Source organism: Neolamprologus multifasciatus, chromosome 6 (assembly GCF_963576455.1).
Source record: "Neolamprologus multifasciatus chromosome 6, fNeoMul1.2, whole genome shotgun sequence".
Lineage (NCBI taxonomy): Eukaryota > Metazoa > Chordata > Actinopteri > Cichliformes > Cichlidae > Neolamprologus > Neolamprologus multifasciatus.
The window spans coordinates 14,849,282-14,873,501 of NC_140444.1; the positions used below are offsets into that span (position 1 = coordinate 14,849,282).

Below are 24,220 nucleotides of genomic sequence, written 5' to 3' on the forward strand. Positions count from 1 at the left end.
TCTACTTACTCTGAAAAATGGCTGCTTCTTCACCTCCTCTGCATCCTTCTCACCAGATCCCAATCTTCTCTCTGGGTTCCTCCTTAACAGCTGCACACAGACACACGAGAATAAGAAATGACGAGTGGCTATAACAGTGAAGCATCAACTGTCTGACTGTGAGTAAGTGAGGATGTCGGACTGATTCAGTGTCTCACGTGTAAGTGCAGCATTTGTCACATACAGTTTGTGTGTATGAGCGAGCGAACGTGTGTGTGTTTGCTTTACCCTCCTCATGATGCCAATAGCCTCAGTGGAGAGGAAGCGTGGGTAGCGGACTTCATCATTCACAATGCTGTCAAACACCTCCTCTTCATCATCCCCTGGGAAAGGAGACTACAAAAAAATACACCGGTCACACAAAAGCACACTTCACTGAATCCACTTTTGATATTCTGTCATTTAAAACAAAATCAGCATTTAACTACAGCGAACACGAGTAATTAATCGGCACCAGATCAAACTAACACGTGGCTATAATAACTCCATGACCAGTGACAGAGTTTTGACTAAGCGTATGCTAGCTCTTACCTCTCCCACCAGCATTTCATAGATGAGGACCCCCAGGCCCCACCAGTCTACGGCTCTGGTGTAAGACGTGTCTGTCAGGACCTCAGGGGCTAAAAACTCTGGAGTCCCACAGAAGGTGCTGGTCCGGTCCCCAAAACCCATTCCTGCAGAAAAAAACGAAAAAATGATCTCCGAAAGCTAAAAGAGAAACAAAACCACTTCTTAATTTACCTGAACTTCAGATGATGAAAACCTGCCACTCTGTACTGTTTAATCACTCATATTCCTACATCTGTTTAAATTTCAGAATCGGGTGGAGCTATTATGTCAATTTCCAACTGTTTTACTGGAGACATTTTCCATGATTCACAGTTCAAAATGAGGGTTATTTATCTTACACAGAGGCTTTTTTTGCAGCCCATCAGCCTATCCTCTGCCTCAGCCTCAACTTTCTCGTGATTGGGGATGTGGAGATACCTGCTGTGGTGACCCCTTGTAACAAAGGCTTGGGCAACAGCAGCTTTTTCATATGCTGACCTTATTATTTGATATTGAGGCCATGTTTAATATAGGCACCCTTCATTGTAACCACACAAACAGATGTTGGATAATATGGAGAAGCTAATATGTCACCTATGGTGTTTCTGAGCTCAAGGCAGGGTTCGGTTGACCTGCTTTTCAGGCTCCCTGACAGAATAAAAACATCACACTGTTTTCCGGTTGTAAGTAAATTTGTATCCCGAAGCAAAGGCAAAGACAAATAAAAGACCGTCTGTCAGTAATACACAGATCCACCTTCTTTACAGAGTCCAAAGTCAGCGATCTTCACATAACCATCTGTGTCTAGCAGCAGGTTGTCGAGCTTGAGATCTCTGAAAGGGAGAAAACATGCAGGTGAGAATCAGTATCTTTGTACAGCTTTTAGATACAAACTCTCTCTGTGAACTGACTGTAATCCCAGCAGACTGTACTAAACTGAGCCTGTACAATAATGTTCACAGCAAACGTCAGCCTCATGGTGCGACACTCAGTACCCCGGGGATGAATCCTACAGCTTCTGGATGCCCTGAATGATCCAGCATGTGGTACCTCATATTTTTTCAGCTTCGGGTTTTGTGTTATTCCTTGTGTGCGGCTTTATTTTGAAAGTGTTTCAGCCTTTGTGTGTCTCTGGGGTTTTTGGTTTCCTGCTCATTGTCAGTCACACCAAGTGTATAAACACTCTTTCCTTTGTCAGACTGTCTGTTTACCTTGCTCTGGTTTCTTTTGGATTATTTAACTTTTGGGATTTTCCTGCTCCATAATGAGGCAAAGTGTGTAAAGTTTCATAAAATAAACCTCCCACTGTTGAAGCTCCTATTTGCTGTATCTGGGTCTACTAACTGAACTGCAAAACTTAGACTGACATTTCAACCTATGCTGGCAGAAATGCTTAGAAATTAAGAGCTCAATTTAACATTGATCTTTGACATTTCTATTAGTCTGATGCTTCCTGAGGTGAAAGAAAGCTCCGTTTTACATCAGTTAAGAGGTTTGCGTGGGCTCGACTCACCTGTACACAATCTTATGGTCGTGGAGGAACTGAAGTCCGAGAACCACACAGGCTGCGTAAAACCTGAAGCCAAAAGCAGAGAAAATCAACCTCCAGTTGATAAAATGGGAACTTCATAATAATAACAGACATGCTGCTTTCAGACCACTAGCCACTGTAACCAAATCTGCTGTCTGAGGCCTGACAAACAGCTGCTCCCCAGCTGTTGAACTCCTCGGTATGGGGACAGCAGTAATAGTGCTGAGGGTTTTCTGGCATTATGTCCTTAAAAGAACCTGCACACCCACTGTAAACCCCATACAGATGGCTTCACTTATTTCAGCGGATCTTTTTAGACTGTGTGGGTGTGCTTATGCTGTGGCGTCTCCCTCATTTCCCTTCACTGATGAGAGTTTGGTGACCTCATGATAATCCCAGGATAAATTCAACTTGTGCAGAAATCTAACAAATAAACAAACATAATTTAAACAGATTTCCGGGGGATGGAAGGCCTTTAAAACATTCAGTCTAATACAGCACATCTCTAAAAGGTTTTCACATCTGTCCTAATGCTCAGCAGCCCACATGTACAAATCAGAGAATAGAACAGAATGATCCTTTAATTGTCCCACAAGGGAAAATTGGTTGTAACAGCAGCAAAAACAACGCACATATACAAACAGAACAGGACACAGAACAGAAACGCACACAAACATATTTACATTATGGACAATAGTTACAAAAACAGAGTACTGCACAGTTATTAAGAGTAAAGTACAGATAAAAATGGCAAAGCCAGGTTGTAGTGTGCAAACAGAGCAGGGTACTGGAAGATGTTTAAGTAATTAACAATATTTAGAAAAGGTACAGATTGGGTATTGTACCTGTAAATCATGTTAGTATGTCTTATGTAAGTATGTGTGAGTTACTTTGAATTTAAAGATCGCAGACGGCTATTTCACACTAAATATGACCCTTTAATATTTGTACATGTATATGTTTTTCACCTCTCTTTCATTATTTTCTCCTTTTCATAATTTATTTTCATTACAACTGCCCTCTCTCCTCCCTTACTTCCTCCTCACCTGAAGTCTCATGTCCAGAACTTAAATCAGGGCTCTAACACATGAAGACGTGCACAAAGATGCTTTTTGCTCTCAACTTTGTCACAGTTAGTTATTGTCAACAGATTACATATATCCGACCCTTCTATCTATTGGCTAAACAACAACAACAGTTGGCATAAGCTAACGTTATTCCGGCTAATGTTAGGCTCAAATGTCTAAAAAAAAATATCACACTTTCTCTTTGATAAACAGTTCGACTACATTCTCATATTGTATCAGAGTTTCAGAGTTGGACAAAGTTAGATCTACTTCAAAGAAAATGTCACTAATACTGGCTAACAGTGGCAAAAGCAGCTGTTAATGTCAAAAAAGTTCAGGATATCCTCAACAACTCAGCTCAGTATCGCTTCACCGTCTCATCAACGTATCAATCGGACTCTTTCCACAAAATTTTACAGCCTCCTCCAGAGTAAATACATGTGCACACATATTGAAAGCTGAGGTAAACAGTGGACTGACAGCCTACACTCACTACAGATGAACAGCGCCCTGATTTGTTTGCCCTATAGCTGCTACCATAGCTAGGATCACACACTGGAATTGGGAATAGAATTCAGTTGGTCACAATCTGGAATCTACTGACATCTAGTGGTGACATTTTACTAACTTTGCCTTTAAAATTTAGCAACGCATTTTTCTTGGACAGTACATCCTTGTAAGGTGCAGTGAAGGAACATTAATTGCACAAAAAAGCCCTCAGAAGCTTGGTTTGTTTGTCTTTGACCACATGGCCTTTCACATCCTAGATTTGGCTCAACTGTGGAACCAATCCTCACATACAAGTCAGGCTGTGGATTTGGTCCACCATCACTAAAAATCGCTTTCATAACAGAAGTTTTGAAAAGCTGAAGTGGGGAAAAAACACTGGTGTATTTAACAGTATTGACTCCCACTCTGAGCTGAAGGTCGAGATATTGTGCTTGACGGATTCTCGTTAATGTAACTGATGTTTTAAGAAGGGATCTGTTTACAATCTCTGTGTTTTAATGTAAATATGGGCGATTACTACATAAAATGAGTGTTTATAACTGATCCCTGAGGTTGACTAAATTCATCAGGACTAATCTCTGGGAAAACCTAAAATTTGTGTGGAAATACTTCAAGGATAATCCCTTTATTACGTACACGGCCCGTGGCTCTGTGAAGACGTCTGTGTGGATGTGCATCATCAGGTCGCCTCCTGCTGTGTACTCCATAACAAAACACACATGCTCTGGTGTCTGGAAGCACGCAAACAGGTTGATCAGGAAGGGATGGTGCGACATGTTGACGATCTCAAAGATGCGCTTCTCGCACATCAGACTAGGGGAGGAAGGAGAGAAGGAAAGAGTGGAAGAAGAGGCAAGAGGAGGAGAGAAAAAAAAAAGATTAGAGGGCCATTTAAACATAATTAGATAGTGTTTATTTTAGCCTATGAGAAAACCCACACTCAGCCCACAGATGAACTGTAATCACAGTGATTCAAGACACAAATTAAATCCTGTGAGTAAATCTACTCCTGGAGCGCTTAATCTCTGGGCTAAAAACAACAACCACACATCACACAAGCACAGGGCTGAGGAATAAACATCAGCACACACCTATCCACCTCATCCCGAGCAACGATATCTCCTTTTTTCAAGGCTTTGATGGCATACATTGTGCCGGTCTTCTTGTACTCGGACAATAACACCTGTAGACACACAGACACACTCTGATTAACTCTAACACATATAAAGCATTGTTTTTGTTTTTTATTTAAATCCTCTTTTATTAGAGCTTTTTAAACTTCTCAGTGGATCCACGTGTGATATGGTTTCTTTTTTCCCCTGCAGTCACCAATACTTAAAATGTGGCCTTCATGTGCACCTAACAGCATAAGGAACACAAGCTTTCTTTTTTACAAACTGTCTTTTATTTTTTTTGCCTGATTGTAGTTGTGACAGTCACATTGTGAGAATCCACAAACAGAGAAGCTGTTAATCTGTGACTTTTTTGCTGTTGTGACCTTCAGTATATTTGAGGGAATAATAACAAAAAGACTCTTGCTCTTCGTGTTGTTATTAATTGGTTCGGTTGTTCCAGGTTTTTTTTTTCTGGATTAGAAAGAAATCGTACCTTCCCAAAGTGTCCACGACCCAAAACAGCAATGAGCCTGAAGTCCCGGAGGGACAGCGGACCTTTCTTCTGCTTGCTGGAGAAACCAACAGGCACGGTGAGGAAGAACATTTAAACTAGACACCAAAAAGTAACAACTGCTGATATTACAGGACACACATATAAGGACTGTGTACGTGTGGATAATGCAAGCTGAATAATACATTAATACATACATGTAATAATGGGGAGCAGACATTTTAAGCTGCAACAGGAGGAAAAGCAGAGGATTTATCAAAAACATCAATGGTTCTGTTTTATTCGGGTGTCTGAAGATTTTTGACAGCTAATAACGCAGCAGCTGCTCTCCTGAAAACGCCCAGCTGGGAGCGCTTGAGAGAGCTTGAAAGGCTTTGGAGGCACGCTGTGCCTCCAGGTGAGTGTTTGGTTGCTATGATACAGAAAGTACACAGATGTAATCTGCTGCAGGTACCTGTCTCTCTGTCTGACTGCTGCTTTTACTCACACACGCACAGGAAACCAAATATTATAAGTATTATTTTAATGTTAATACGCACACTTGCACGTGTGCACGCTTGGACAGCAGCACTTAAAACTTGTGACAGAGGTTTGCTGTAGCGTTTCTCCCACCCCTCCTCCACTGTGCTTAGACAGCTGGGTAAAAAGTGACAGTGGTGCATGCAGCTGGTTACATTTGTAACTCTCTTAAAACCAGAAAAAAGATAGATGTGTAGCGATGAGCACAGAAAAAATGCTCAGCCTGTCGCCATGTTGATGTCGCTTTGAGCACATCAGGGAAAGAAACAGAACACATGTAGTGGGTTTCCTCCATCCATAAGCTTCAGGCCTTTATGCTTGGAGGGTTGTAGGGAGGCTGAGGCGAACACCAGCAGATTTTAGGTAAGAGTCAGGGTCATTCATTCACACTTGCATTCAAATATCGAGCAATTCATAATTAACTTGTACATAAAAAGGCCTGTATGGTCTAAAGGCTCAAGCCCAGAAACATTCTGGCTTGGACGTGAGATTTAACCAGAAAGTCGAAGATGCAGCTGCTCATCCGGCTCGTGATCTTTCACAATTCACAAGTAACTGTGATGTAGAAAGTCAGCTAGAAAATTTAGGTGTCATTGGTTGGGTGTTTTAGACAAAGTAATCTGAATTCAAATCCACTGAAAGATCAAAACAGCTCAAACGACCTCTGTACGTTTCCTAACCAGAGGAGGCCCTGTGATAAACGCAGGATACGCTGGAGAGATTGTCTCTTGGCTGGCCTGGGAGGCCGGGGAGAGAGAGGTCTGGGCTTCTCTGCTCTCACAACCGAGCCCCAGATAAACGGCATAAAACAGATGATGGCTGGTTCGATTTCCACCTGTGCTTTTCCTACTGCCACATTTCAAAATGTTTTCTCTGATAAACTTCATCCTCATTATCATACATCATCATTTATCATTAAGATCCAAACAAATCCATTTTAGAAAACAAAGAAGTAAAAGTGTTTCGGTGAGTGTGCGTGCGTGTACCTGCTAACTGAATGGGTTCGGACAGGGGACTCAGGGGTGAGGTCTCGGGGGGAGAGGGGATCGATGACTAGATGTTGGTCCTATCGGAGGACATGCGAGGGAAGAGACAAAAAAGGAACAGACGTGCAGAGACAAAGATTATAAAACGACATGAAATGGAAGACAGGAGACGCAGTCTGGAGCTGATGGTTACTGACCCTGCGCTGGATTTTAAATCTTTAAACCCCACAAATACCAGGTCGACCACAGTCCTTTACATCCAGGTGTGGCTGTGCTGCTAACAGGAAGGATACCGTAACAGAGCAGAGAGTGGGTCGATTTTACGTCTCTGTTCACATCAGAAGGAGAGCTGATGTAAAGCAGTAATATTTGCAGTATTTACTCATACCATAAACTCTTCCTCTTTCAGTCATTTTCTTGTAAATCAGATTCATATGTCACATGACCATTATTTAAATGTTAAATGCCTAAAATTATATTAACTTAATAACTAAATCTCCTGTCATTAAAATGATTTGCAGGCTTATGTGACTTTATAATGATGAAGCCAAATCTAACATAATTATTTTTTCTTTCACAATCAGTGTTCAAAAAAGGAGTGTTTGCGTTCCTGTAAGCTACCTGGGAGTTAGACAAGGTTAAGGCACTATAACACACCCCAAGCCCTGAGAAGAACAATGTGCCTACAATGTAAGATGGGGAAATATTTGTTTTTATTTATTTGTAAATTTTTCTGTGATACTTGCCTCCTTTCATCGAAACTTACCCAGGATGTATACATTTTTAAAAATTACTTAAACTGCATTACTTAAAACTACTTAAATTTACTTGCAGTTTCATTATTTATTTGTTTCCTGTGAATTTGTTACCGCTTTATTCTAGTTCAACAAATCACAACAACAGTAAAGACCCTACAATAATACAGAGACGCCCCAACAATCAGACGAACCACTATGACCAAGCACTTTGGCAACAGTGGGAAGGAAAAACTCCCTTTTAACAGGAAGAGATTTGCAGTCATAATTGTGTTTGTTCATATTCTTTTAAAGTATTTGATGCTGTTACACCTTTCTTTCCCTGCCAATTCGAAATTTTTGTTTCTTTTTTAGTTAGGAAAGCCCCATCACACACCTCCCCTAACTCCCGGGTTTCCTCTCGCTCCATTGGTCTCACTGGAGTGTTAATGTCCATGTCTCTCTTGTAATCGCCTCTTATTGGAGAGTCGCTGTCCAGACTCAACTTTTCCACTGAGATCTCCCTGAAAGACCAACAAATACATACACACACAAATAGACCAACGTGTAACACAGACAAACAGACAGAACAACACAGAAGGGTAGTTAGACACGGGGCTGGGAAGGCACCGTTTGCTTTATTCTTTGTCTGGAAACAAAAGGAAAAAAGGTTCAAGGAAAGCTGCTACGTTTGATAGCAAAGTCTGATTGACGGTTATCAAACGTCACTGCCGATGAAACGACCGAAGCGTGTGCACCTGCGCGTACATATCTCAATGCGTCTCACCCAGAGTTGAGTGTGAGGCTTTGTGCGTTGGGACTGTAGGTTCCTGAGTTGTTGACGGTGGGGATGGCGTTTCGAAGCAGCCTCACCCACGTTCCGATATCCACGTTCATCTGACGAGCCCGGAGGAACGCCTTGCCTGAAAAATGCACAAACACACACATCTAGTCAGAGTCAGAAATGAATCAAACATAACATTCAGCCACTAAAACTATTTTTTTTCTGTTCAGGAATGCTGATATTTAGCATCTTAATAAAAAATGTTAAAATTAAAAATGGAAATTTCATAGATGAGAACAGAAATAATATTTCAGCATTAAAAACATAATTTTAATTTAAGAGTTTGCACATACTGGCAGGTTAACAATTACAGAATCATAAAAAAATATTTTTTATAAGACAAAAAAAATGCCAGACCTTCCAGAATTTGGCTCAAGTTTTTATATTCTGTTTGCTTTCCTATAGAGGTAAAAAAATAATAGTCACCACTAGAGGGTGCTGTGGTCTAAATAAAAAAAGCAGGGAACTGATGGCATAAGCAGCTGTATGCTTTACTGCAGGTAGTGTCCATCTTCCTGTCATGATAAAACTTTTAAAGTTTTACTGTTTCTCCATATAAAACTGCCCTCAGGCTGCTGAGTAGAAAATGGAAGAGAAATAGAAAATGTGTAATGTTTCTTCACTGCTCTGTCTGCTCCCCACCTTGTTGCTTAGAAAAGACTTTCTTCTGCCTCCGCAGGCGCGGGACTCTCTCAATAACCGGGTTAAAGAAGGTCACCTGGAAAACACACGAAACAAAACATGAAAAGAAACGATCCAAAAAAACCCACCCATATTTTATTTTTACGCTCAGAAACAGAAATTTAAAAAAAATTAACGCCGACCAATAGATTCCTTTGAGATATGGAAAAAAAGGACTAAGACCTTACAAAAAGCTGTTTGCAAGTGTGACGTATCAAAGCAACGCTTTCCAGCACAGGTGCATGTGGCAGCTCACGGGTGGGCGCGCACATCTGAGTGTGTGTTTCAGTGCGAGTGAGTCGCCATTCATTTCGCTGTTTCTTTTTTGCAGGTGTGTGGTATGTGTGTACCTCAGCCAGCAGCAGGCCCTGAGGCTCCAGCTCCAGCTGAACTCTGTGCTTCTGGTTGTCCAGGAACTCCTCCAGCTTCAGGTACTTAAGAGCGCACAGCGAGCGGTAGTCCTTCCAGTAAACTGCGATCTCCATCTCCCTCGACTGAAGCGCAGGCACCCAGCGGTATCAACAGAGAGAAAAGTTGCCTTAAATAAACTCTTTGGTGCCTGCGTGCAACTTTGTAGGAGGGAGATTGAATACTGACCCTTTCAAGCTCCACAGTGAACGTCTGGTCCCAGGCCTGCTCTCCCACAGTCTTCCAAGCAGTCTGACCCACCACTGTGTTATCCAGCTTCAGCACCGCACTCACCTCAGCTAAACACACACACAAACCAATGATTTCCTTCATTAATGAATCCAAAAATGCACAAAATAATAAAAAAAAATTAACGCCGACCAATAGATTCCTTTGAGATATGGAAAAAAAGGACTAAGACCTTACAAAAAGCTGTTTGCAAACTGCCTTTAAAGCATCTGTCATGACCGGACACATAATATCTAACCTGATAAGCCTAAAGTGACCCACGACAAAGTCAAGGGGGGGAAAAAAGCCAATATAGCCACAAAGAAGACATAAAATGCAGTGAAAGCTGAAATGAAAGCCTTAAATGCACCACGTGCACACTCCTACAGTCACTCACAGGAGAGCTCCTCTGTCTTGCTTGGCGTCTTCCCGCTGACAGAGCCACTGCGTCCGTAGAGCCCCTTGCTGCCCCTCATGAAGGACCGCGTGTCTCCGGGGCTGTAGCAGGGCAGCATGAGAGGTGTCCCTTTATTGCGCCCTGGGACCACCTCTAGTAACCCAACACAGCCTAGCAGCTGCACTTGTAATGTACCTGAAGACAGAGGAAAACAACGTAGGCACAACCTGAATGCATACCTCACTTCTGTACCTTCTTCTTCATATTGTAGGATTCTCCTGAGCCTGTATGACATACCAGTGAGAGGCGATGGCTTGCTGAGGGTAGTATATTGGTTTTGAAGGTAGGGGGCGCCGTGGCGGGAGCTGAAGGCAGGAGAGGAGGCCAAGACCAGCTCCTCTTTGATGATGCTGGCCTTTGGATGGTCCTCTGGCAGCTCTGCCAGGCGCTGGTCAAGAGAATCTCTCAGCAGGTCCAAACGCTGGGAAGCCTCGCTCAGACGAGACTGTGCCTGCAGAGCATCGAAACAGACGATATCTACCTTTTAAACTCTCAGACAGACATAAAAAGACAAGAAGAAGTCCTATGCTACTTCTCAGTGCGCACATATCACAGTAGCACACCTTAATTTAATCACATTTTTTGTGACCTGCTGCTTTTAAGTGCATGCAGAAAGACAATGTTAGGCTTGAGCGAGTTTTTATGTTCATTTATAGAGTAAGTAAAGGCGTGCGAGTGAGGATTCAAAAGGCAGAACTCTCACGGCATGTGGTGAGAAAACAAGTGGTTCATTGTCACTGTGGGGGTAAAATGCAGCACGTTACGCGGCAGCTGCTGTTGTGAGGCTCTCTCTCAAATATTTTTATGAACAGATTGCAGAGTTCAGCAGCTGAAACTGTTCTGCGAGGGATCTGACATCACGGGACACTCCTTTGCTCTTAGTTTCCTCGACGTATATCGAGAAACCATATCAGAGCCAGACAACTCAAGATGCCATAATGTTGGTGAACAAGCAAACAAAAAAAACTGTGTCCATGATAAGAGATCAAATTTTTGTGAAGGATCTAAGGCAAAGCCAAAGATAGCTGAAGTCTCAGAGGTAAGAGATAGCAGAAAACAAAAGGAGCAGATCTGAAGAAGATCTACAGGTGTGTGTCAGCATGATGTCATCGGTACAGCTGCCGTCTCACATGTGTCTGTGTGCGCTTTGAAGTGTGTGAAAGCGAAACATCAGCAGGATCCGCTCTAACCTCAGACAGAGCTTTCTTGTCCTGAACCTTGCTGGCCCCCAGGAGCCTGAGGACGTTTTTGGCCCCCTCAGCAACAGCATGCTCCACCCTGTAGTGATGTCTCAGCTCTTCGATACGCAGCTCCATCCCGCACACGTCTTGGTTACCTGCGTGATGGAAAGGGGCAAACAACATTACTGCACAGCAGACAAGATGGCAATCTCCTACGCAGTCTCTGTGCTGCGCACGTGGCAGCTACGTCAAGGCTTTCCTGTTTTGCCAATGGTGTGTTACAGGGAACTCCCCTGGGCATACTAAGTTAGGTTAATGCCTTAATGCTTGTCATGCATTACACAAGAGGTGAACAAAGAAAACATTAGCGAGGCCTAGAGGGAGGTAAGCAGCCTCTGACTGTTCCCCAGCAAGCAGTGCTTAGCATAATTCCAGCCTCTCCTTCCAAATAGCCCCATATCCCTGCTCTAAAAGCAAACAGAGCAACCAAACAAAATAAGTCTCTCACCTATTTACATTTTTAAAACAGCTAGCAAGACTAAAGCAAAAACACTGCTCTAAATTTGTAGCTTCATCTCTGCTTTTCTCATAAATGTACATTAGTGGGAAACAGAAAGTCTTATAATGAGATGCAGTGCTTTCAACTCAAAAGCTAAAAGCATGCTCAAGCTCCCTCACTTAAAGGAACAGATATGAGAATTAGCATAAGAGCAGCACCCTACAGCACAAATTAGAGCAAAGTGCTTAGCTTAATGGCACCAATACAGCCTTCAAATGATGGGCAACAAACTGAGAGCACTCAGATATGGGAAGAGCCGGAAGAAGGTGTGTGAGCGTGATAAGGAAAAGGACAATTGGACAAATGGCATTCAAAGACGATGTGTTTGACTTTCAAACACCGGATTGGTTTAGAAGAAAGACAGAAGATCAGGATGGATGGTTTTTACAATTCTGAGCTGCTCAAATAACTGCAGGAGACAGAAGAGAAAGCAAGGACAGGAGGGAGGTAGGGGTGGAGAATGAAGTGGGTGCTTTTATCTCCTAATAAGGTGTTCTGCCTGGAGCCCAGACCTCTGCTAGATGACCCCTCCACCGGGTGTGGTGCCTGGAGACTGTCTGTGTACACCATACACACAGCCCTGTGATATGGTGTGTGCGTGTGTGTGCGGTTTAAAGAAGAGGGACAGAATCAAAGCCAGAGAATATACAGCCGTGGTTGCTGTTAGAGACAATCAAATAGAGAAGAAATACAAAGGGAGAGGTGTATGGTGGTTGATCAATTTAGTCTGATAAACACAAACATTCGCTCAGGCTGAAATTGTAGTTTAAGAAAAAGCCAAATCTGGCTGTGCAGCATTATTCTAAACTCTGCTGGAGAACCATTAGCTGCTGCTAGTATAACACACCCCTTTGTGCTCAGTATCAGAGCATGAAAATCCAATTAGAGATGCACAGACTGTTGGATTCTGGGTCAATACCAACACAGATGTTTACAATAACACTTTACGATCACAGCCAATGGAGACAGTGTACTGTTTTTTTACATTTTGCCTGCTTTGTTGTTAATTATTCCTCCTTTTATTCCAGTGAAGACAAGAAACTAACATTTTAAAAAGATTTAACTGGTGTAAAACTGATATGACAACAGATTTCAGCCACTGATATTTAAATGCTATTTTGTCAGCCAACACACATACACTCACCTACTGCTTCCCCAAACCATTACACCACCACCAGCAGCCTCAACCAATGATTCAAGGCAAGATGGATCCATGCTTTCATGTTGCTTACATCAAATTCTGACCCTACCAAGTGAATGTACAGCAAAAATAGAATCATGAGACCAAGCAATGATTTCCCATGTGCTACTGTCCAGTTTTAGTGAGACTGTGTGAACTGTAGCCTCAGTTTCCTGTTCTTAGCTGACAGGAGTGGCACCCAGTGTAGTCTTCTGCTGCTGTAGCCCATCTGCTTCAAGGTTAGCATTCAGAAATGCTCTTCTGCATACCTTGATTGTTTCTGTTATTTTACTACTAGCTCAAAGCAATCTGAATATTCCTCAAAACAAGACATTTTCACCCAGAGAACTGCTGCTTTTCAGACCACTCTCTGTAAACCCAGCTTTCTTCTCCCATTCAGATGCTCAGTTTGAGCTTCAGCAGCTCATCTTGACCACAACTTGATGTCTAAATGCATTAATCTGCTGCCATGTTATTGGCTCATTAGATGAGCTAAACGGATGTACCTAATGAAGTGGAATATGAGTGTACGTATTAGTAAACGATGTTCGTATATGCTGATACTTTTATGCTGCCAAAGCTGTGGCTTGGTTGCATTGCTTTTCATCCTTTTAATTTTCACTTTTAAAACAATTTCAGAGGGATAACATTTTAAATACGCTGCTGCTCACTGTGGTCATTAGCCTCTATATGAATATTTATATCACGTCAGAGCAGTGGAAAGAACTCCAGATCATTAAAAACCCTTTAGGTTTTCCACATGGAGGACACAGATGGATAAAGTATGCCCTTAAAAGGCCCTTAAATAATCCTTCCAAATGGACATCATCTTCATTCCCTTAAAAGACACCCTGTCTTTTAACAGCCATCGGCGCTCGTCTGACAAGAGCAGAAAGGAATAGATAGCCCCAAAGGGAATATACCGTCTTTAAATCTGTTTTTTACTTCCACCCCCTCCCATCGCTCTCCCTCTGCTCTCCTGGTACATTTTAGCAGATTATTCACCTCCCGTGACCGGCATCAGTCGGCCTGTTTTCCCAGCAGAGGGGTCTTAATGGTCCACAGCACTCAGTGCCCTATAGCGGCATGTTCACCTGCCCTGGCATTAATCGCCCTGCCACAACAATATGAATGTCCAACAGTAAAGGGAGAAAGCACACAGGTCAAAAAAAAGAAGCTTGTTTGACTGTATCTACAACTGCATGGCTAAAAGCACTTCGGTATGTGTGTTTATATCCATGCAACTGCTGCACACCTGATGTGTTTCGTTAACATGAAAATAAAGAGACTTTTAATCTGCCCACCACATTTTTTGTAGGCTTTTTTGTGTGCATCTTTGTGTGAATGGAATTGATTGTGCTAATATACCAGGTGGGCTATTTCACAGGCTTCTCTGTCCCTTATTTGGCCACCACACCGAAATAAACAGACACACACACGCACAGCTTTCAGCGTGTCAACTCAAACTATCCTCTTCATCTTCTTCTCCCAGGCAGAGAGATGAAAACCGAGTCGGCTCTTCATTGATCTGTTTATGCTCTCTCATGTCTGCTGTCTGGAGCGGCTGCTCAGGACAAAACGTATTACATGCAGAGAAGAAGAAAAAAGAGACTGCAAATGCCACAAAGGGATAGTGAGATTGAACACACCTGACTAAAAGCACCTTGTCACTGCCAGCTGACCACAAGATTTAATATGCGATCGTTTAGTTCACACATTATGTAAGTACGAGCCAACTTAACACTCTTTCTGGCTTTATATGCAACAGAGCAGGTTGGATTTAATTTCTGTCTGACAGGAGTTTTGAAAATAAACATTTAATTGTGATTGTTGGCTAACTGCAGCCTTGAGCAAGCTGAGTATCCACTAGTGATGGGTCGTTCGCGAACGAAATGGCTCTTAGAGCCGATTCTTTGAAGTGAACTACGCGAGCCGGCTCCTTATTGGGAGCCGTGAGGGTTTTTTTTTTTCTTTCTCTCACCCTCTCTCTCGCCCTTTTTTCCGCTAAACTCCACATGCGCGGCCTGTACTTTGCGCTGGGCAGAGGGGGGAGGGGCGTTAGTTACACGCAGTAGCACAGGAACAGAGCCAGAGAGAAAGAGAGCGAGGGACAACAACGTCACATTAGAAAGGTATAGTAATCATCCGCTATTTTCAGTTGCAGATGATAAAGGATTCAGAAATCATGCAGGCCCATATGACAGAGAATGTGCATCTTCTTTTTGTTTTAATATTTTAATTTATATTTAATTGTGTTGTGGTTTGCAGTGTTTTGTGTTGTTTCACGTTAAATTTGTTTAAAAGGAAAAAGATGAAAATTTAAATAGTTAAAAGTTTAAAATGTAAATAGTTGTTTTTTGTATTATATGATTTATTTATTACATTTTATGTGGAGTGAATAAATAAAGTATATTTATGGTGGACCTTAGAGACAAAGCACGTACAAACTCCAAAACGCGTAAAAACTCAGAAGCACGTACAAACTCCAAAACATGTAAAAACTCAGAAGCACGTACAAACTCCAAAACACGTAAAAACTCAGAAGCACGTACAAACTCCAAAACACGTAAAAACTCCAAAACACGTACAAAAGACAACAGAAGTGCTCCAGGATGCTCGGGCGCAGTGTTGAGCTTTTGTTACCTAGTGGCTACACAAGCCAGGAAGTATCAACAACCGGATTTGGTGTGTGGTAGTAACAGGTAAATGAACTTTTTTTAAAAATTATTAGAATAAATATGAGTGCTTGTCTATAAATACACAAACAATACACACATGTTTTCAATTGTGTAATTTAAGTGATCTGGGTAGCTCTGTTTTGGAAGTTCAGTAAACGCTAGAAATATGTTTTGGAGTTTGTATGTGCTTTTTGGAGTTTGTATATGCTTTAGAGTTTGTACGTGCTTTGTCTCTAGGGGCCATATATAAACATATATAAATAAAACCACTTTTTTTACATTAGTAATTCCTTTTCTGCATAATTTTATATTATTGTTAATGATTAAATAATTAAAGCAATAAAACAACCTGAAGAGCCGGTTCGGAGCCGAAAGAGCCGGCTCTTTTTAGTGAGCCGAGCCGAAAGAGCCGGATCTCTAAAAAGAGCCGGAAATCCCATCACTAGTATCTACACTGATTTACTGCCAACAGACCAGTTTACTGTGATTTGGATCAGCAATGGGTGCACTGATGCTTTATGGCCCTGACTGTGTAATTGTAACCTCTGTTGGCTCTCTACTTTATAGACATATATAAAATGTGCCTCGGGAAATGAAAAGACCATGGTCAAAAAGCACAGGTACTACAAAAGAAGAGCAATCAATGCGATTAAATTTGTCTATATCCCTTTAAACTCACCCTGTGTGTCGTCATTATGCTCCGTGGCCTGAACAGCTTTCCGAATTTGCATGCGGATGATGTCGATCTTGGTCTTACTGTCCTGAAGCATCTGCTGCGCCGTCTGCAGCATCTTCTTATCCTGGGGAACCAAACAGTAAGCAAGCCACATCACAAGAAAGAAAAAGTAGACAATTATAACTGTCATTAAGACTATACACCAGTTAGTGAACATCACAACAAGGTTTTCCTGCATTTACTTGCCATCAGATTAAACATTATAAATCAATAAATCTAAAGCTAAAGATATATGTGTATGTGAAAAAATATAAAAAAATATTATAAGATCCTGATTATAAGATTATAAGATCTCACCATATATATAAAATACAAGGTTAAAGGAATGATGTTTGTCACTTTACAACAACAAAAGCAAATATATAACTAATTCTACTAACGAATCAACAGGGTGCCATATCCCTGCACAGGTATTTAAATGTAGCAGTAAGACAAGTGGAGATGGAACAGAAAGGCTAAAAGACAACAAAACAAAGGCAATGTATATAGTAATAAAGGGTGGACGTGTGTGTATTTATCAGGTATTTATGAGTCAGCAGATGGCAAGGTTACTAATATGAAAGTGTGCACACAGTCTGCCACTTGGGAGAGGGGAATCTTTGTCTTGGACATTTTAACCCTTGCAGTCAGTGCTGTACACTTTCTCCTGTTCAGCTGTGCTTGAGACAGTGTGTATGTGTGTAGGCTGTTCCGTACCTTGGTGGATCCATTGGAGTAAACAGGGATCATATTTTCAACTCCCTGTTTGACTTTGAGCTCAATGTTGAGCTGTCTCTCCAAGGCTGCGATGCGTTCCTTGTGGGCTGACGTACGACTCTCAGCCCCCGGAGACTGAGGACACTCATCTGTGGCAACAAGTAAAGGTTGGAAAGTATAAAATAAGGAACAAGATGAGGGTTCACATGGTGTGCTCTAAAGTCAAAATACCCTTTAGGGAATTACATGAGTCCTCTAATAACATTGCACTGTATTTCTGTGTGGAGAGTGCAGGAAACTGATCCAGTGACTTAAGATCGGAGATCAACCACAGCCATAAGGGAAGAAGCAAGCTGTAGCAAACAATGTCAAGCAAGATGATATAATATAAATAATAATATAAAAATTTCTATGCAGGCGCTGTGGAGAGCATCCTCACACAGAACATCACATCCTGGTATGGAAACAGTTGTGTCAAGGATAAAAAGGCTATTCAGAGAGTGATCCGTATGGCAGAACGCTGCTGCAGGACTGCTCTCCCTTCCCTACAGGACATTTACGTCAGGAGATGCTGGACTAGAGCAACTGAGATTTTGAAGGACCCGTCCCATCCCAGCAACGAACTGTTCCAGCTTCTGAAATCAGGCAGAAGGTTCCGCACCATCCGAACAAGAACAGAGAGGCTCAAGAAGAGTTTTTATCCTCAGGCCATTCGTGTGTTGAATGCAAATTTTCTAATAAGTTGTAAAGTAGGAGGAAAAGAAATACTACATGACTACAGATGCTTAGGACTGAGCTCATACTAAAAATGGCTTCCCTTGTTCACGTTATACAAAGTTAGATCACTATGTTTTGAGTCTGTGCTCCACCACATTTTACATCAAGCAATCAGGATGTGATTGAAGTGTACGCTGAGCTTTAATTTAAGACAAATTTAGCATGAACTGTTTAGGAATTACAGCACTTTATATACACAGACTTCTATTCAAAGAGGCTCAAAGGCAATTGGACAAACTAACAACATTTTAAATATAAGGATTTAAAAAAATCCTTTGCAGTTTACGACTGTCTATAATCCACATCATGAAATGCTGTGTTTGCTCTCTTGAGATGCACACACAGCATTTATTGCAGCCACCCTCAGTTGCTGCTTGTCTGTGGGTCTGTCTGCAGTCAGTTTTGTATTTCAAATCAAATCACTTGATTTGATTAATAACTGAAAAGCATGCGCTGTTTGGCTGAGAGTGCTTGATCAATTTTGTAGCATTTGGCTGAATCTGAGCAGAGACTATAGCCCTTCCTTCCAAGTCAAGTGCTCTTGACTTGGTTGGTTTGTTTGTGTTTTTTATTAACCATGGAAATAATTCTGTCATCACCCACTTTAACTGTCTTCTGTGGTCTTCCAGGCCATTTTTGGTGTTCCTGAGCTGACCAGTACATTCTTTCTATGTAAGAATGAATGACACTGCAGATATGGTGACTCCCAAAGTTTTTGCTGTCTCTGATTGGTTTATTTTGTAGATTTCCAATGAACTTGTTGGTTAATTACTTTTGGTCCTCTGAAACTGTGTATAAAAATGGCTGTAATTCCTCAAAGATTTAAAGCTTGAATTAAAGCTGAAAGTTTGCATTTAAACCACACCTTGATTGCATGATTAAAAATCTACTATGGTGGTCCTAGCTGCACAAGACTGACACAGCTTTTGGATATGAAAAGTAAAGTTAACGAGTATATGTTCTCAATTTGAGCAGGCTGTGTGTTAGGGTGGACGAGCGTTTTGATTAACAAGTCACTACAGTACAAACATGTAGTATCTCTGCCACGAACACACTCGTACTTAGTATGCTGGTCATTACACCAACTTATGCACTGAATTAATTACTGAAGATTAATGACTAAAGATAACGGAGCGACAGTTTCTCGCATACACACCTCGATTCTCTTCTCCTCCCTTCACCACAATATGAGCGTCCAGTTCCTGCAGCTGAGCATGCAGGTTCTCCAACTTGCGGTTTGAAGAGCGCAGCTGACTGTCCACCTGAAGACATAAAACCATTGCTGTTATGGAAACCATATTATCTACATAAAATCATCAGTGTACACGCCCACCAGTGAATAACATGCCGGACAACGTGTGGACCACTAACAAGACATGCAAGAACACAATGACAAGCAAGAGAAGATGTCAATCTTTGAACCAATTCAAAGACATTAAATGAAGCTTTCCTTTATTTTCCCTATAATAAACATGCTGTGCAGTGCTCTAAACACTGTGATTCAGACTGTTTTTTTCTACTCTTGGCTGTGTATGACATCAAAAAGAGGGGATATCCCTAATATGGTCATCTCAGGCAGAACACTCAAAACTTGTTTACAAAGGGCACTCAGTGAAGTGAAAGTGGACCTAATGGCTTGTTTCAGACAGAGAATGAAGTCGATCCACTTAAGCTCTCAGTAATTTTCTTGAAACAACATCTGAGCCTGAAAGTAATCAAAGAATTTATTATTTTGTTATGTTGACCTTCTGCATTAATCTTTGTTTTTTTAAGTAGTTAGTTCACACACAATGCCATTATACAAACAGGCTCTGCATGCTCGTCAAAGGAAACAAAAGAAAAGCCATAAATAGTTCTCCATTAATGCCGCTGGGTAATTTGCTGACAAGTGAAAACTATTAACCTGAAGGTGACATATTTCTATGCTTGCTCAGTAATAAAACAGGTGTAATTGCATGAGAGTGAGCTACAGTTCTTTCCCTTTGAATAGTCATGACTTTTTTATGGCTTTACACAAACACAGCCTGAAACTTTAAGAATCTTCCATCTATAAAACTGCTCCAGTATAATGATAGCACAACGGTTTGATGCATACTCTGAGAGCAGCAGTGTCTAGGCAATTCATTTTAATATTAAAGTAGCTGATGTACGTTTCAAAAAGGTGCCGTTGTGACAGATTTTGCATCAGAGGAAAAATGCAGGTTACAAAGTAAATGACAAAGTACTCCTTCATGCTCCTTGAAAAAAAATCTCCTGAAAACAAATCCACAAGTAGTAAAGGTACGCCATGTGAGTAGAGTGACCTGTCTGTGGTTTATTTGATCCCTATACCCACATAGTAGACAGGTCTGGCCCGGATCTGGTGTCAAGCTGGCACTGATGGCTGACTTCTGGCATGGTAAGTGGTATGTCACAGGGCTCGCAAAATTTCAAAATCCCTGGTAGCCCTTCGGGCAGGGACTCCTCAGTTTTTGGTAGCCCAAAATAAATTTAAGTAGCCCGGATAAAAAAGAGAGCAATTTTTTGATTGATGTTTTGTTTCCTGTTTTGTTTCCGTCACAATATTATACATTAAAGTATAATATTGTAATGGAAACAAAACGTTAATCAAAAAATTGTTGAAAAACAAATTACAACTAGGGATGGGTACCGGTGTCCGGTGCCATGATGGCACCGGTTCTGACATAAACGGTAGTAACCAGACCGAAAAGCAGCGCACATTTCGGTGCTTCATTTCGGTGCTTTTTTTTCCTGAGCTGTGACACACTTTGAATTCTAGCCAATCATTTTACGTTTCCGAGGATAGTAGGCGGGCCCAGGTACGTACGTACTTTTAGAGCAGAGCTACAGATTAAAAATGCCCAAGGCGAAGCAGTCAAAAGTCTGGCTGTACTTCACAGCAAAATATGCAAACTCAGCAGCCTGCAACAAGTGCTTTAAGGTGATACTGTGATACTGTCAAAGGAGGTAACACCTCAAATCCGATGAAACACCTGGCGACGCATAGCGTTTTTTTTTTAAAGCAGAAAAATGCGCCGTATTTGATAGCTTGCTGCGAGACCTCACACCGAGCGCATCTCCTGCGGGTGTGGTGGTGACGGATGATGATGGCAGCAGCAGCCGTTCTTCTCTGCGTGAGTAGCTTCATGATGTTCGTGTGTAATTTACGTTCAGTAGGCTAACCACGTTATTACATTAATGCATGTAAGGTGAACTAGCAAACATCATCATAGCTACATGCGGCTGTCTTCTTGTTTGATGGCAGATACTCCCTTCACCCTGGCCAAAAAGGCTAAAATGACTAAAGAAAAAGTGGAAAACAGTTAAACATGAGGTTTTTGGACAAAGTTTGTTTTTGTTTAAGCACTGCTTCCAGCCAAGAGTGATGCCATATATGCCCTATAGCTGCAGAAAAGGCTAACATTGTTATCTTTTTACAAAAAAACAGCTGAACATGAGAGGTTTTTGGACCAATTTTGTGTTCTCCATTCTTTAAGCACCGGTTTGAGCACCGTTTAAGCACCGGCACCGTTTCAAAAGTACCAGTTTGGCACCGGTATCGGATAAAACCTAAACGATACCCATCCCTAATTACAACATTGTCTAAAAATTACAATCATCAACTCAAATACTTGGTTCTAATTGAACAGAAATTTCTATGAACTTGTAAGATCTGTGTAGAACATGAATCAGTCTGTGTCAGATCCTGAATTTGAAATTTCCACTGAAGTCACGAGTAAGAGGCAAGTGGAACCAAGATCGAGGCCATTTGCTTTTTGAAGTTTGCAAAGACTGCTAAATTGTGCCAGTGGTAGTTCACTCTTTGCAACATAGTACGCTGTTTTAAACTGATTTTCAGGTTTATTTTTAGTATGTTATTTGCAATTGGTGTTTGTTCTGGGAAAGATATTGCAGACTGAGCAATAATGCATTTCTTGCATTTCTCATGGGTTCTAATGGGGGGCCTTTCTTAAAATGACTGGTCCCAGTAACAAAGGCGCTTGTCGACTCAGAAATCGAGGAAAAACCAACAACACACCCGGCAGAACATTATGTTATTTACATGGGTGCACATAAGTGGTCCGCATGTGCGCATTCGCTGTCAAAATAAAAGACGCGCACCAGATAAGAAGTTGCAGCGCGCGTTTGCGTCCATATAAAAGGCAGTGTTTTTGTCCGCTAGAGTCGGATTTTCACGGCACATTCTGCACCACATCTCTGTGCGTTCATCATTTGTTTGAAGCCAGCTCACCTCCTGCAACCACTTTTCCGAGAATACGCGCTTCTTTTGTGGTTCGGACTCCTGACATTTCTTTGGAGGTGGAGGAACACCAAAGTAATTGCTTAAAGGAGCTTCTTCGACATCTTTAAGAGTTCTAAACAAATGTCTGTCCTCCTCCAGAAAATCTTATGTACGCAAACACGCGTTGCAACTTCTTATCTTGTGCGCTCTTTTTATTTTGACAGCGAATGCGCACCTGCGGACAACTTCTGTGCAGCCCTGGTTATTTAGCTCGTCATATTGCAGCCACGGAAATTCTTTTGTCCATAAAACCATAAATCTGCACTTTCTTTTTGCCTTATAGTCTGATTTGTCATAACTTTTCCGTTTTGTGGTAAGCTTTTCTTTGGCTGTCACTTCTTCACCCTGACCTGTCTTATTTGGCTCAGCAGAACTAAAATATATATCCTGCTGCTTTTACACACGCACTCACATAACGCTCAGCGATTCTCTGCGCGATCAACCTCTCACATGTTTAAGCTTGCTGCGGGAGATTTCACTTGTCATGTTTGCATAGTAAGCTAACGACTGATAAGACGATGTCAGAGGAATTGGTGCGCAAATTATCGTCACTCACCAATCAGTGCTGTCGCTCTCTATACACAGTTCGTGCGATTGCAAAGTGAAAGCAAAAAACAAGCGCAAATTCAAACGCGATTTCAATATGTCACATATTGACAGTGGCTCACCGATGCCAATTACATATAATTACACAGCTACATTTCAGAAAGAATGCAAAAGCATTGACATATATTTTTACTTCCTATGATAGCCCGACGGGCAGGGCAGAGATATATTTTGGTAGCCCGACTGGAAAAATGGCTAGCCCCGGGATGTCGGGCCAGCGATTTTGCGAGCCCTGTGTCATCCAGATATGGGCCAGGCCTGGCGTAGGTGGCACTGTGTATGTGATGGCATGCTACATCTGACCCGATTGTGATTTGGTATATGTGGCCCAGGCTCATAGAAAACAGGTCTGGCCTGGATCTGGCATCAAGCTGGCACTTCTGACTGACTGGTGTCATGGCAGGGTGTATGTCAACCAGATGTGGGCCAGGTGTGGCAATGATGGCACTGTTTATGTGACGGCATGCCATATCTGGCCCCATTATGGTTTGGTTTATTTGGCTCAGGCTCATAGAAAACAGGTCTGGCCACATATGGGCCAGCACAGGACCACCAGTGTGTCTGCAACTGGCCTTGTGCTGGCCCATGTGTGGGCCACCTCTGGCAAACCTGATCTGGGCCACCAAATGGCCGTCATTCTTTGCGGTATGTGGGCCATGTGTGGCCACATTGTGTGGGCCACATCCGGCCATACCAATTTTGCTATGTGGGTATAAGCTGGGATAGGCTGCAACTCACCCACCACCCTAAAGTGAATAAGTAGAAGCTGGATAAATGGATGGACGGAACTCATTGTCAAGTTCAAGACACCAATTTGAGGTTTGTGACATGGCGTATTATCCTGCAGGAAGCACCCAGTAAGAGATGCATACAATGTTGACATAAAATGATGGACATGGTCAGGATCAATACTCTGGCTTTGGCATTTATGTGCTCAGGAGGGTCAACAAAATATCCCCACACCATTACGTCACCACCACTACCACTCTGCTTTCATGTTGGTTACGCCACATTTTGACTCCACCGTCCAACTTTATATTTTCTGTTCTTAGCTGACAGGAGTGGTCTTCTACTGCAATACGCCATGTGCATCAAGGTTTGACTTATTTTATGTTCCGTGATGCTCTTCTGCATACCATGGTTGTAATGAGTGTTTATTTAAGTTCCTGTTGCCTTCCTGTCAGCTCAAAGGAGTGTAGTCAGTCCTAAACAGGATATTTTCACCCAGAGAAATGCTATAGTGATATTTTCTCTTTTTTTCTGTGATTGTGTGGGAAAATCCCAGTAGACAACATTTTCTGTACTTTTTCTTACTCAGACCAGCC

The 24,220-nt window shown here is 41.9% G+C and overlaps 1 protein-coding gene across 3 annotated transcripts in view; it reads right to left on the bottom strand.

Moving 5' to 3' along the window:
* Positions 1–24,220, bottom strand: part of pkn1a (protein kinase N1a) — a 65,681-nt gene that overhangs the window by 1,834 nt on the left and 39,627 nt on the right. For 2 of the 3 annotated variants that reach the window (XM_085161509.1, XM_085161508.1), the window contains 20 exons: positions 19,143–19,248; positions 17,210–17,358; positions 16,457–16,577; positions 11,370–11,515; positions 10,417–10,630; positions 10,120–10,314; positions 9,684–9,793; positions 9,437–9,580; positions 9,048–9,123; positions 8,349–8,484; positions 7,959–8,085; positions 6,828–6,907; positions 5,305–5,380; positions 4,788–4,879; positions 4,333–4,509; positions 2,102–2,164; positions 1,345–1,421; positions 571–713; positions 268–375; positions 10–90 (listed from right to left, as the gene is read on the bottom strand). In XM_085161509.1, the coding sequence (XP_085017635.1) occupies positions 10–90; positions 268–375; positions 571–713; positions 1,345–1,421; positions 2,102–2,164; positions 4,333–4,509; positions 4,788–4,879; positions 5,305–5,380; positions 6,828–6,907; positions 7,959–8,085; positions 8,349–8,484; positions 9,048–9,123; positions 9,437–9,580; positions 9,684–9,793; positions 10,120–10,314; positions 10,417–10,630; positions 11,370–11,515; positions 16,457–16,577; positions 17,210–17,358; positions 19,143–19,248 (2,421 nt within the window). The remainder of the gene's footprint in view (positions 1–9; positions 91–267; positions 376–570; positions 714–1,344; positions 1,422–2,101; positions 2,165–4,332; positions 4,510–4,787; positions 4,880–5,304; positions 5,381–6,827; positions 6,908–7,958; positions 8,086–8,348; positions 8,485–9,047; positions 9,124–9,436; positions 9,581–9,683; positions 9,794–10,119; positions 10,315–10,416; positions 10,631–11,369; positions 11,516–16,456; positions 16,578–17,209; positions 17,359–19,142; positions 19,249–24,220) is intronic. The other variant, XM_085161510.1, reaches the window with a different exon arrangement.